Raw genomic sequence first — 14,539 nt, forward strand, 5'->3', positions numbered from 1 at the left:
TTGACAATTAAAGAAGAATGACCATAGTTTTTCATACCGTTGAAGGATGTTTTTTAACAATTTGAATTGGTGATTTGATGGTTTGATCTGACTGGGCTGAAAGGTTACTTTTAAAAATATTAATATATGAAATTTTTGAAAGGAACTTAAGGGCTGTTCTAATGATAAACGAAAGTTCATTTATTTCTGAAATAAGAAGAATCAACAAGATCAGAAGAATCAAAATAAAAGTCTGTGTATCATAAATAATCTTTTGAAAACTGTATGAAAATCGGTCCGAACATGAAATCCGTGAATTTATAGAAAAGGGACTTGTCAACTGGACTAGCGATGAAACGGTTCGTTACCAAATGACGTTGACGTCCAGTAGGATTTGCGCTCCAGGGAACAAGGCGGGCTAAGCCTTGGTCAACATTTGGCAACATCCCGCGATGGCAACCTACTTTCCTTTCCGAAAACCAGCCCATTTTGAGATCTTCTTTCCTGGATATTTGCATTCAAAGAGGTGATAATCTTGCTATCTCACATTAGATGCTTAAGATTGTTTATGTAATTTATACAGAGGTAATGAGAATTAGAGGGAGACCAAACACGCATGTAGATATGTGTATATATTATAGATACATATATGCACAAAGAGAGAGAGAGAGAGAGAGAGTGAGAGAGAAAGGAGAGAAAGATCAATCGAATATCAAAATTGCCTGCCATATAATTTGTGTATACTTATTATTTGTATTTGTTTGTTTGTGCGTACCTATTTGGTGTGTGTGTGTGTGTGTGTGTGAAATAGTGAGTTAATTGTGAGTGGGTGTAGTATTGAATAGTAAGAGAGTGAGTGAATTAGCGAGTGAGAGAGAAAGAGGAAAGAGAGTCAGAGAGAGAAGAGAAGAGAGAGAGAGAGAGAGAGAGAGAGAGAGAGAGAGAGAGAGCGAGAGAGAGAGTCCATTTAATGGATTCTATAAAAGACAATTATCTAGCGTAAATCGACATTCAAAAGCAATAATTTTAATAATAATCAGCCAAGTAGGAAAACGCGGTTTTACATAAAACATTTGAATTTTTTCAGAATGTTGTTTACGAACATATTATTTTGCAAATTTCAGCAATATTTTTTTATGGCTCAAAAACAATTATGATGATTTTCTAATCCCATGAAATACTTCATTATTCCTTAAGAACCTTTTACATATACAACAATATTTTAATGCAATTTCAAATTTTAAAAAGGGAACCGCGGTAGCTGAGTGGTTAGCGTGAGAGACTCTCGGTTCATAGACGGCGCGGTCGTGCGTTCGATTCCCACCTCTGGCCCTTTTTTCACGATAACCCCCCCCCCAAATATGAACACACATACAAGGATTCGTTACCATGGTTAATATGCATAGATCATAAGGCAAAAAAAAAATCAAAGTACTATAAAATATTAGATCTTTAGTCTTTAAAAATATATATGTTACTTTTGTAGAAATTAACAATCGTGCTAAATGCAGTACACTTAAAATGAAACAAAAGAAATTCGATCACAATCATGTTCTACTGGAGAGAGAGAAAGGAAGAGAGAGAGAGAGAGAGAGAGAGAGAGAGAGAGAGAGAGATGTAAGCAAGTGGAAAAGAGGGAGAGAGAGAGGAAGATAATGTCAGAGAGCGAAAGAGAAGAGAAAGAGAATGAGAGAGCGAAAGATGAAAAAGAGCTTGAGAGAGGAAAAATTAAAATTCTACAGTGTGAGAAAGCAAGAAAGTGAGAGAACGTGAGAAAGAAAGAAAGTGGAGAAAGCATGTGAGAAAGACAAACAGAGAAAGAGAAAAAGTGAGAAGAGAAAGATAAACAGAGGAATAAAGAAAAAGGAAAAAACAGCAAAGCTACAAGCGGATAGTATGAGAAAGGGTTAGAAAAATATGTGTGTAGAAAGGTAGAGGTAGGGTAAAGAAAGTGATCAAAAGAAATCGTCAAAATGTATGAAACATATGTACTTATTTACTATTACACATGCAACATTTTTTCATAAAAAATTTCATTTCTGCAACTAAGAAAAAAGGAAAAATAATTAAATTTAAACAAAGTCTTATTTATACGAAATTGAGTTATTCTTTGAACTTAGAGCGTTCTTTGAGCTCTAAGATACAGTATTTCAATTATTTTAAAGATCATTTTCTTTCATTTATAACATGTACCGTTAGGAATTAAATTAAATTTACGCTTATAGGTTTAATGTGACTTGAGGAAAAGATTAAAAACAAAACAAAAATAGCACCATTAACTATGGTTCATTATATTTCCATAGCAGTAGTGTCTATTTTTATTAAAATTGTGATGGCATATGTATCATAACAATATTTTTAATCCAGCAACGTATAATTCGACCCTTATCTAAAGTTATATGTGGCTTTTTATCAAATTAATATACTCATTTAAAATTGCAATCTTAATATTAGATGTTCTTCATTAAATGAAACGGTATCTTCTAAAATTAAAGTAAAGAGCGGATTAAATTTTTTATTGCGTTTGTGGGAAATTTTCGTCTAGAATTAACTTTCAATTTCGTTTCTTTCTCACGTTTCCCTCGGCGATGGCAAAACGTCTCGCTCTTTTTGTTTCCCAGTCATGCAGTCATCACATTTTATTTATATCTTAAAACGCAATTAAAATGGCAATTATTTGATTGATAATCAGAAGAAAAGGCAATTTTATTAAGGGGTTGACTTGGGTAATATATTGCTTAACTTTCTTAATTATGTCCCTTAAATTACATCTTGTTAATTCCGTCTTGCAAAAACCCATAAAAGAACGATGAGAATCCGGCCAACCTAGGCGCTACCCTGTATATAAAACATTTTACGTTATAACGTCAAATTGCTTCCTGCATTAAAATATGTATTGATTTACTAACATTATCTAATAGAAAAACATTGCCTCAGCAATAAATATAATTTGTTCAAATAGACAAAATACCTTATAAATATTGTTTATTATTTCTGTAAATTTTAAGTTTAATTATTTGCTAAACTCCCATTAAGTTCAATTTAGTAAGCAATTTTTTTAGTTTCTTGGTATATTTTGTGTTATATGTTTGATATATTACTTTTTAATTGGAATTTATATATATATATATATGTACCCTTTTCGAAATTTAAAATTTTTTGTTATCTGTAATTTTTAATACAAACAAAGGGCGTGCTAATAATAGTCTTTTGTACCCCTAAATACTCACGGATATAATTTTTCGTGGAAAAATTCTGTGAATTCTGTGTTGCTGACACACTGATGAGGACGAAATGCCGAAACGCATTTGAAATAACAAAACATCCGGATCAAAATTATCGATAACGACCAAATTACGATTCATCTTTCGCTGACCAGAAAAAAATCTTTATTGGGTTTTATTTGATATTTATTTATCATTAACATTTAGTCGATGTTTATATATAAATGTTTTTGTGTAAGGGGGTTATGCATGTAAAACGTTTTGTTAATTAAGCAACAAAACTTCAAAATGTTCTACATTATATATTCTTTTCAAATTATAGATTACTGAAAAAAATTACATCTGAAAATAATTTTTTTAAACTTCCACAGATGAAAAATGAAAAAAAAAGAAAAGCTTTGTAAAACCTTCATTTTCTCCCATTCATCTTTTGCCATTTATCTGGTGACTGGGCTAGGAAATAGTCAATTAAAAGTTGGGGCGTAAAGAAAGACGGAAAACATAATACTTAACTAACGAAGGCTCCAATTTCGGAGCAATTAAGAACTGTTATTATAATTTCAGAGGGATATGAATTATCTGGTGTCATCAATTCTTAAACGTTCTCGTCTCCTCTCGTAAGTACGGTAAACTTTTCCATCATCCAAAAAACAAATTTCAATTTTTTAAACCAAAACTGAGATAATCTTTACAAGTGAAACTTAATTTTATATGAATTATTTATAGTTTAAAGGTGAACATGAAATCATGAAAACAAGGGAATAAGAGTTGTACAAGATTACAATTCACTAAATAAATTGTATTAAGGCGGATTTTTTTAATGAAATGACTTAACTTTTCATCAGTTGTGTTTAGTCAATACACAGGGTGTCCAAGCTAATGAGCATTCCCCATTTTTTTTTCTTTGCGGTTCTAGGTAGGAAAAAAGTATAAATTGAGATTTTTCATGTAGTTTGATTTAACAGAGCAGTTATTTCGGATTCCGACAAGGATCAGATTACTCCGAATACTGCTCTCTGGCTGCGGGAGTACCGCAGGGCAGTGTGCTCGGACCAATCCTCTACATCCTTTATACTGCAGACATTCCCACTAAACCTACCACCCTACTTGCACCCTTCGCCGATGATACAGCTGTACTATCCTCCAATTCCGATCCTGCGGTTGCTTCGGAAGATCTGCAGGAACATATGTCATGTATAGCAGATTGGTGTAGACAATGGAAAATGAAGATACATTTACACTCCGAAGCAAACCTCCTCTCACGATATACTACAACAACGTTCCTATCCCCAAATCCGACTGCGTTCGCTACCTTGGGTTCCACCTAGACTCACGACTAACGTGGAATCAACGTACACGACTGACACGACAAAACCTAAACAGACGGTATGGTCTACTGCACAGACTTATAGGACGATAGTTTAAACTATCGACAAAAAACAAACTTACAATTTACAAAACACTACTACAACCGATTTGGACGTTCGGAATAGAACTGTGGGGAACTGCTAAACCTTCCAATATCCAACGTCTGCAATCCTTTCAATCTAAATTCCTCAGACCCATTGTAAATACTCCTTATTATGTCTCAAATGATACCCTCCACAACGACCTTCAAATTCCTTATATCCAAAAATTTATTCCACAAAAATCTCTCCCACGATCCAAATAGTCTTGCCCAAGCCCTGTCCGATAGAACCCATCCCTACAACACCATAAGGCGTCTTAAGAAGAAATGGCCCCGCGACCTCCTTTCCGAGTAAAAAAAAAAAAAAAAAAAAAAAAAAAAAGTGAAGAGGGAGGATAACATTGATTATTTTCTCCCCTCAATGTAAATAGTTGTACATAAGTTCATGTATCCGCATATTACATATTGTAAATAATAATTACAGATTGTAATAAAAATAAATAATAATAAAAAGTAAGTTTGATTTATTTTTTGCACCTCGATTCGATATAAATCGAATTCAAATTCTTAATTTTAAATTAAAACCCCCCATTTTTCACATTTTTCTTTGAAATTAAATTTTTTGGTCAGAAAAATGAGCACGGAGCTATTAAAATCGGTCTAATAGAACCGGAGATATGAGTTTTTGAAAATAGCCGGAATGCTGCTCCAGTCTGGTCGAAACAACTTTATTTTGCCTTCTACTGCAAATAAATTGAAGAGGAGTAGAAAATCAACCAAATTAGAGAGAAAAGTTTGAAAGCTTACTAAATTTCACGCCAGATCTCATAAATTTCGTATTTTGTATCGTTTTTCTCCTCGACCAATACCTGATCTTGCCCAAGACTCATTTACCGAAATACCTTGGTTGCAGTTCAAATCCCACCTCCTTTCTCGACCGGGGGTTGGACCAACCACTGCGAAGTGAAAATTAATCGTAACTGTTGCTCTCTTGGCATAAAAAGATTAAATAACAAATCATAGGAATGTAGGAACTAACGTTTATTTTTCGTTTCCAGACCCTTGTTGGGACAAGTCCTTTCTTATCCGGATTAAAAATTTACTAACTCAAATTTCCATTTCTTATAAAAAGGAAGAAAAAACCCTCATGAAAATATTACAACTGTTCAAAATTTCCACCCTGTTGAAATATACACGCCCCGATATCTCAACCATGCATCGCACACAGCACGACCTATGGCTTCCCCAAGAGAATGAGAAGCGTCTACTAATCTTTTCCTCAGTTCCTCAGGACTAGTGGTGGGTTTCAAATCCCCACCGTAAGTAAACACTAATATAAAATATTTTCAGTAGAAGGCAAAATAAATTGGTTTCGACCTAACAGACTAGAACAGCATTCCGTCTATTTTCAAAAAATCATATAATCGGCTCTATTGGGCCGATTTTAATAAGTCACTGCTCATTTTTCTCCCTGAAATATCTAGTTTAAAAAAATGTAAAAATGGGGTTCTTGTTTAAAATTAAGAATTTGAATTTGACTTATATCGAATCGAGGTCGAGAAAAATAAATCGACCTTACATGAACAAACTACATGAAAAATGAAGGGGAGTCTAAATTCATACTTTTTTTAATCTTAAAATTTGCAAAGAAAAAAATGGGGGGCCGTCACCCTGTATATTGACTAGATACAACTGATGAAAAGTTAATTATTTCATAAAAAAAACATCAGCCTTAATACAATTTATTTGGTGAATTGTACTCTTGTACAACTCTTATCCCCTTGTTTTCATGACTTCACGTTCACCTTTAAACTATAAATAATTCATATAAAATTAAACCGTTTCATTTATAGAGATTATCTCAGTCGCCCCAACTTTTAATTGACTATTTCCTAGCCCATTCACCAGATAAATGGCAAAAGATTGATGGGAGAAAATGAAGGTTTTACAAAGCTTTTCTATTTTTGTTGTTTCATTTTCCGTCAATGAATTTTGAGTTGAGTTTCAAACATTTTTTGTTTAGTAATCTCTACAATTTTAAAAGAATATGTAATGTAGAACATGTTGAAGTTTTGTTTCTTAATTAAAAAAAAAAAAAAAGTTTTATTTGGGGGTTATGCATACCCAGAAAATAATGTAAATAAACAAGTTTACATGTTAATGATAAATAAATATAAAAAAAAAACAATTAAAATTACAGGAATACCTCATGGTTCAGGAATTACTTCAATTTTTTTAAATAAAACATCTGATTTTCCCAAGGTGTTGTTTCTTGTTCTTTAATTTAGGGAAATGGAGCTGTTGCAGGAAGACAAAATCGTTGATATTTAGACGAGATGGCTTCCAATTTTGTATAATCCATGCGTTTAGGTGTAACCCAATTTTTATTGTTATTTTACACCTTCATCAATTCTTACAGTAAGCAGATGGTCTTCAATGAAACTACCTAAGTGTAAAAAATGAGCCACAAATTATGGAACCTCTTCAACTGATTGACATGAACCCTGTTGATATGATGTGAACAATTGGTAGCATGAGCATTAGCTTGAACACCCTGTATACTTCGTCCTTCACCAAAAAAATTATATTAAAATGATTTAATCCTTGAGGTTTTGAAGGAAAGCGTTGATATGCGAACCGTGACGCGAACAATGCACCTCTTTATCTTAATTCGTAATTGCTAACAGCTAATTGTTATTACATGAAATATTATGTTATATATATATTATGTTTAAGATAATTCTATCTTTAAATATTTTCGGGTGGAACGTTTTTGATTTGAGATCGACACAATCTTGCTTCAACTTCAATATACTATCTTTATCTTGGAGGAGTGATATAAAATTTTTATACGTTATATGTTAAATGTATGCTCATTCCTTGCTATTTAACCTATACATTTAAGCAAGGTGCAAAAACTTAATGTCTTTCCGTCAAATCGTAGATTTTCTTTTCATTACACATTTATCAAAATTAAAAGAAAAATACGTTAGCTCTGTGTGCATGGAGTTTTTTTTGTTTTTTGTTTTGGCGTTATGAACTATGCATATTAGCCATGTGGCAATTCGTATATGTGTGTTCAAATTTGGGGGGGGGGTTTTGTGAAAAAAGAGCCAGAGGCGACGGTGGGAATCGAACCCACGACCGCGGCGAGAGAGTCTCTCATGCTAACCACTCGGCTACCGCGGTCCCCAGTGTTCATGGAGTTCCAATCAGTAGTGTGCATAAAGCACACTAAGATCATTAAGATAAAACACTAACTTGAACTTCGCTCTCACGTGGAACAAAATCGAAAATGGCACTTGAACAGTGATAAACGCCTGATATGCGGGACGGATACGGATGCTTGCGTTAATTAAACAATACTATTATGCCAGGGTGCACATATAATTAGCATACGAAAACCATCTAATTGGACTCAGATAGAACCTGAAAATTCTAAACCAATTAGCAGGATATATAATAATGTGATAATGTAATTATTTTAATTTATATGATTTCAATATGACAGAAATGAATAATTGTTTCAACATAAATGGTCGTTACCACTGTTTTTAAACAAAGCGGCGACGGGCATATTCAAAAATATTTATTTTTTCTATTTAATCAAATAATTTGTTGAATTTTTGTTAAAAAATAATTAAGGAAAAATTAAAGAAATGGAATTTTTAAGCCAGTCATTTTTAAAATTCTATATTTTATAAATAATCAACGCCTAATACAGTCTTAAATTTCACCAAAGGTATACAAGAGTTTTGTGATGGGCAGCGAGATGCTCAGAATCGCTGTGGTGGTGTTCATCTTTCCGAGCTTTAGCACTGCAAATAAAACAATAATCAAGATTAGATTTTAAATGCTATGAAAATATCTCAACTTAATGCCAGACGTACAAAGCTTCAGAAAGGGTATCTAGACGAGCCGCTTTGACATGTTTAACTTCAGTGGTTTCAGCAACGGTTCCATCGGGGTTGAGAGGAGCAGGTGGTCCGTGGTACCTGAATTTGTGATTCTCATGGGGTTGTTCATATCTTTCTTCTTGTTTATGTCCTTTATAGCCGTGAGAAGCCTTTGCACTGTACCCCAGTAAAATTATAAAAATTATGCTTTCTGACATTACATCATACCATCGATATTTACAATGCTTCAGAAAGGGCCGCAAGACGAGCAGCTTTGACGTGTTTTACTTCTGGAGTTTCGGCAACGGTACCATCGTGGTTCAAAGGAGCAGGAGGTCCGTGGTACCGGAATTCATGGTCTTCTTGTGGCTGTTCGTGTCCATGTTGAAGTTCTTCGTGTCCTCGTGGTGCGTTAGCGCTACAAGATATGTTAAGGTAGATATTTTCAGAATAATTGCAATTACTATGACGTACAATGCTTCTGCTAATGCAGCGAGACGTTCTGCTTTAACGTGTTTAACCTCCGGGGTCTCAGCAACAGTTCCATCATGATTAAGAGGAGCTGGTGGCCCGTGGTAATGTCCGGACTGAACTTGTTCTAATCCGAAGAAGGGAGATCTTTTAAACATGTTGTGGTGTTCGTCTTTCGGGGCTTTGGCACTATAAAATAAAGTATTTGCAACAAAATTATTTCAACATCGATAACAATTTTAGCACAATTTAGGGACTTACAAGGCTTCAGACAGAGCAGCTAGCCGAGCAGCTTTGACATGTTTCACTTCAGGGGTTTCATCAACGGTTCCATCGTGGTTGAGAGGAGCAGGTGGTCCGTGGTACCTGAATTCGTGATTCTCATGGGGTTGTTCATATCTTTCTTCTTGTTTATGTCCTTCATAGACGTGGGAAGCTTTTGCACTACACCATAATACAATTATAAAAATTTGGCTTTCTTTCATTACATAGTACTACCGATACTGACAATGCTTCAGAAAGTGCTGCAAGTCGAGCAGCTTTGACATGTTGAACTTCGGGAGTTTCGGCCACCGTTCCATCGTGGTTCAGAGGGGCAGGAGGTCCATGGTACCTAAACTCTTGGTTTTCGTGATGATGTTCGTATTTTAGTCTACCTTGGTGTTCTTCGAGTCCTTGTGGTGCTTTGGCGCTACATTATATGCTCAGTGAGACTACTTTTAAAATATTTACAATTACAATAACTTACAATGCTTCAGCTAATGCAGCGAGACGTTCTGCTTTGACGTGCTTAACTTCCGGGGTATCAGCAACAGTTCCATCGTGGTTTAGAGGAGCTGGAGGCCCATGGTAATGTCCAGAATTGACTTGTTCGAATGCAAAGGATGGAGATCTTTTAAATAACCTGTGTTGGTGTTCATCATTTTGGGCTTTAACACTGCAACAAAATGTTCACTTTTAGGATTCTAACGACTATCAAAATATCATAACTTAATGCCCGACGTACAAAGCTTCGGAGAGTGCAGCTAGTCGTGCAGCTTTCACATGTTTTACTTCAGGGGTTTCATCGACGGTTCCATCGTGGTTGAGAGGAGCAGGTGGTCCGTGGTACCTGAATTCATGATTTTTCTGGGGTGGTTCATATCTTTCTTCATGTTGATGTCCTTTATAACCGTGGGAATCTTTTGCACTGTACCACAGTAAAATTATAAATAATAGGCTTTCTGTCATTACATCGTACTATCGATATTTACAATGCTTCAGAAAGGGCCGCAAGACGAGCAGCTTTTACATGTTTAACTTCGGGAGTTTCAGCTACCGTCCCATCGTGGTTCAGAGGGGCAGGAGGTCCGTGGTACATAAACTCTTGGTTTTCGTGGTGTTGTTCATATTTTAATCCATGTTGATGTTCTTCGAGTCCTTGTGGAGCTTTGGCGCTACAGTAAATGCTCAGTGAGACTACTTTAAAAATATTTACAATTACAATAACTTACAATGCTTCAGCTAATGCAGCGAGACGTTCTGCTTTGACATGCTTAACTTCAGGGGTCTCAGCAACGGTTCCATCGTGGTTAAGAGGAGCTGGAGGCCCATGGTAATGTCCGGATTCGACTTGTTCGAATGCAAATAATGGAGATCTTTTATATAACTTATGGTGGTGTTCATCATTTTGGGCTTTAACACTGCAAAAAAATTCAATATCTAGATTAGATTCTAACAGCTATGAAAATATCACAATCTAATGCCAGACGTACAAAGCTTCCGAGAGAGCAGCTAGTCGAGCCGCTTTCACATGCTTTACTTCAGGGGTTTCATCGACGGTTCCATCGTGATTGAGAGGAGCAGGTGGTCCATGGTACCTGAATTCATGATTATGCTGGGGTTGTTCATATCTGTCTGCCTGTTGGTGTCCTTTATAGCCGTGAGAAGCTTTTGCACTGTACCCCAGTAAAATTATAAAAATTATGCTTTCTGACATTACATCATACTATCGATATTTACAATGCATCAGAAAGGGCCGCAAGACGAGCAGCTTTGACGTGTTTTACTTCTGGAGTTTCGGCAACGGTACCATCGTGGTTCAAAGGAGCAGGGGGTCCGTGGTACCGGAATTCATGGTCTTCTTGTGGCTGTTCGTGTCCATGTTGAAGTTCTTCGTGTCCTCGTGGTGCGTTAGCGCTACAACATATCTTAAGGTAGATATTTTCAGAATAATTGCAATTACTATGACGTACAATGCTTCTGCTAATGCAGCGAGACGTTCTGCTTTAACGTGTTTAACCTCCGGGGTCTCAGCAACAGTTCCATCATGATTAAGAGGAGCTGGTGGCCCGTGGTAATGTCCGGACTGAACTTGTTCTAATCCGAAGAAGGGAGATCTTTTAAACATGTTGTGGTGTTCGTCTTTCGGGGCTTTGGCACTATAAAAGAAAGTATTTGCAACAAAATTATTTCAACATCGATAAAAATTTCAGCACAATTTAGGGACTTACAAGGCTTCAGACAGAGCAGCTAGCCGAGCAGCTTTGACATGTTTCACTTCAGGGGTTTCAGCAACGGTTCCATCGTGGTTCAGAGGTGCAGGAGGTCCGTGGTACCTGAATTCATGATTTTCCTGGGGTTGTTCATATCTTTCTTCATGTTGATGTCCTTTATAACTGTTGGACGCTTTTGCACTGTAGCAGAGTAAAATGATAACAATTAAACTTTCTGTCATTATATCGCACTATCGGTACTTACAACGCTTCAGAAAGGGCCGCAAGACGAGCAGCTTTTATATGTTTTACTTCTGGCGTTTCAGCAACGGTTCCATCGTGGTTCAAAGGTGCAGGAGGTCCGTGGTATTTAAACACATCGTTTTCGTGAGTTTGTTCATATTTCATTTCATGTTGATGTTCTTCGTTTCCTCGTGGTGCTTTAGCGCTAGAAGATATGTTTAGTCAGATATTTTATGAATATTCGATATTACTATAGCGTACAATGCTTCAAACAAAGCAGCGAGACGTTCAGCTTTTACGTGCTTAACCTCAGGGGTCTCAGCAACTGTTCCATCGTGGTTGAGAGGAGCTGGAGGCCCGTGATAATGTCCCATTTCCACTTGTTCTAATCCAAAGAAGGGAGATCTTTTAAACATGTGGTGGTGGTCGTCTTTCGGGGCCTTGGCACTATAAATGAAAAGTATTTAATAAAAAATTATTTAAACAGCAATGAACATTTCAGCATAAATGAACAACTTACAAAGCTTCAGACAGTACAGCGAGACGAGCAGCTTTAACATGTTTTACTTCAGGGGTTTCAGCGACAGTTCCATCGTGGTTGAGAGGAGCTGGTGGTCCATGGTACCTGAAATCATGGTTTCCTTGGCGTTGATCGTAGCCTTCTCCTTGTTGGTGATCTTCATAGCCATGTGAAGCTTTGGCACTACAGAAAATTTCAGATTAGACTTGCTATCTTTTTCCAAAATTATCATAATTAACTAACAATGCTTCCGAAAGTGCAGCTAGCCTTTCTGCTTTAACATGTTTCACTTCGGGAGTTTCATCGACGGTTCCATCGTGGTTTAGAGGCGCCGGAGGACCGTGGTATCTATAATGTTGACCAACTGGTCTGATTTGTGAAAGGATTAATAAAAGTCAATTAATTAAGGTTTTTACTTGGGATGAAAAAAAGTTAATGGCACGAGAGGGATTCGAACCCACGACCTTCGGCTAGATACGCCGCTGCTCTACCACCTGAGATATCGTGACCTCGATCCACTCGGACATCAACTCCCCATCTCAACCCCACCTTATGAGTTTTCCCTCCTTTTGCCATTTTTCAAATGTCGTGTAATCGGTTTGGATTCTCGACGACAATTGAAATGGCGACGGAGAGCTTTAGTGAAGTGTACTTCATTTTTAAATCATTAATTCGCTATTTTCGTGGTCCGCTTGACCTTCATCTCAACTAAAAACCTTAATTAATTGTCTTGTATTAATTGGTCAAGCGGAATAGTGAATTATTAATAAAAGTTTTCATTTTCATGTTTTGCCCTTACTTTTGTTCGTATCCGTTCAATGTGTGTTGTGCATCGAAAGGTACCGCTCCTCCAGCTTTTGCCAGACTTTTATATTGTTCCAATTTTTGAACTGCAACTTCCGCTGTGTCCACTACCACACCGTCTTTACCGAGAGGAGCCGGCACGAAGAAAGCCAACGAAGCACCAAAAATGGTGAACAATATTATCTAAAGAATTAAAATTTGAATCAATATCTTTACAAAATTGGTTAATCCAAATGCGTACAGTCACTCTCATTGCTAACTGTTCAGATGGTAGATCCCAAACTGTTTAACGAATCACTACCACGCTCGGTTTATATACTTACAACGGCTATGCAACATCCCCTTCCCCACACGGAACATTAACTAATACGCGGACTGAACAATTCAGATGGGGTAACCGTGCAATTATCGGATTCCAGTGTAAATGTTCTTGAGCGTTTACTAAAATTTGTATTTCTTTTGGGGTAGGTGCCGACAATAGAAATATTTGTTTATTTTTAAATTGATAGATTCATTGATTATAACTGGCTAAAATTTTATATAGAGGAATGATTAGATTTTACATTTTTTTGTTCACAAATACCAAAGTTCTGCCGTACTTTTTTAATTTTACCCGCGTTTGATTTGTCTTATGTTAATTTACGCTTTATGTTCAAAAGTAAATATAAAGCCAATGTACATTTTTAAATGTTTCCAATAGGGTTAATTACACTGTCGTCAGCGTGTACTAATTTTTGAAAATTTGTATTGTGAGTAAGTCTTTTGTTCTTGAGTTTTTATTGTAAGATCAATGATAATACCTGATTGTAAGAGTCAACATAAATATTTAATTACATAATTCAATTCTTATCAAGCTACTACTAAAATTCTATTATACAGGGTGTTACAGGGTTAAATGTCAATACTACCATGGTGGATTCACTAAATAAACCTTAGGTTAGAATAGAACTAGGTTTCTATCTTGTGTCTTTCCTGAGATGTTAACATTTTTGTGATTTTAGTCTAAAATCAGATTTTTGCACATAAAATTGAGCGGCTACTGTGTATTTGGAAAGGCGAATTTTACAAAGGAAATGGTCTTATCTCGTGGAAAATTGAATGTAGTTTGCGTAATAAAGGTCACATTTGTATTTTAATGCCGCTAAAGATGATAAATTACGATTTTATGAGAAAAATTACAGAAATTTTAATATTTCAGGCAAGAGTAAGGTTAGAAATCTAGTTCTGGTGGGACTGAACTACGTTTTATTTCGTGAATCCACCATTCACATTTAAACTCTGTAACACCCTGTATAATACTAATACTAATTACTCGATGAAAAAGTTAGTGTCACGAGCGGGATTCGAACCCATCACCTTCCGCTCATTAAGCCGCTGCTCTAACCACTTGAGCTTCTTGCCCATCGGACAGCTACTCATCCCAACACACAATCGTACGAATTTTCCCACATTTTTGCTACATTTTCAACTTAAATTTTCATCTCAACCATCCAAAAATCTTAGATAAAAAGATTAATTAA

General features: G+C 36.0%; 1 protein-coding gene across 2 annotated transcripts; it reads right to left on the reverse strand.

Moving 5' to 3' along the window:
- Positions 1–8,324: 8,324 nt before the first annotated feature.
- LOC106666540 lies at positions 8,325–13,279 on the reverse strand. 2 transcript variants are annotated; one of them, XM_024228693.1, is made up of 20 exons: positions 13,261–13,279; positions 13,015–13,202; positions 12,459–12,563; positions 12,216–12,398; positions 11,957–12,142; positions 11,718–11,900; positions 11,471–11,653; positions 11,213–11,398; positions 10,980–11,156; positions 10,733–10,915; positions 10,472–10,660; positions 10,232–10,414; positions 9,985–10,167; positions 9,727–9,915; positions 9,487–9,669; positions 9,240–9,422; positions 8,982–9,167; positions 8,749–8,925; positions 8,502–8,684; positions 8,325–8,429 (listed from the first exon to the last, which is right to left on the reverse strand). In XM_024228693.1, exons 1-20 carry the CDS (start codon positions 13,270–13,272, stop codon positions 8,345–8,347), a joined length of 3,327 nt encoding a protein of 1,108 aa, XP_024084461.1. In that variant the 5' UTR covers positions 13,273–13,279; the 3' UTR covers positions 8,325–8,344. The 2 variants fall into 2 exon arrangements, with proteins under 2 accessions (XP_024084461.1, XP_024084460.1); XM_024228692.1 differs by having other exon boundaries at positions 12,459–12,584.
- Positions 13,280–14,539: the final 1,260 nt, after the last annotated feature.

This window comes from Cimex lectularius, unplaced genomic scaffold (assembly GCF_000648675.2).
Source record: "Cimex lectularius strain Harlan isolate CLEC.00 unplaced genomic scaffold, Clec_2.1 scaffold147, whole genome shotgun sequence".
NCBI classification, from domain to species: domain Eukaryota; kingdom Metazoa; phylum Arthropoda; class Insecta; order Hemiptera; family Cimicidae; genus Cimex; species Cimex lectularius.

Bases quoted from the DNA above. Each gene is read 5' to 3' on its own strand.
- LOC106666540 (XM_024228692.1), bottom strand. The intron at 10,916-10,979 runs GTAAATATCGAT...ACTGGGGTACAG, and splicing joins GCGGCCCTTTCTGATGCATT to TGCAAAAGCTTCTCACGGCT. The intron at 10,168-10,231 runs GTAAATATCGAT...ACTGTGGTACAG, and splicing joins GCGGCCCTTTCTGAAGCATT to TGCAAAAGATTCCCACGGTT.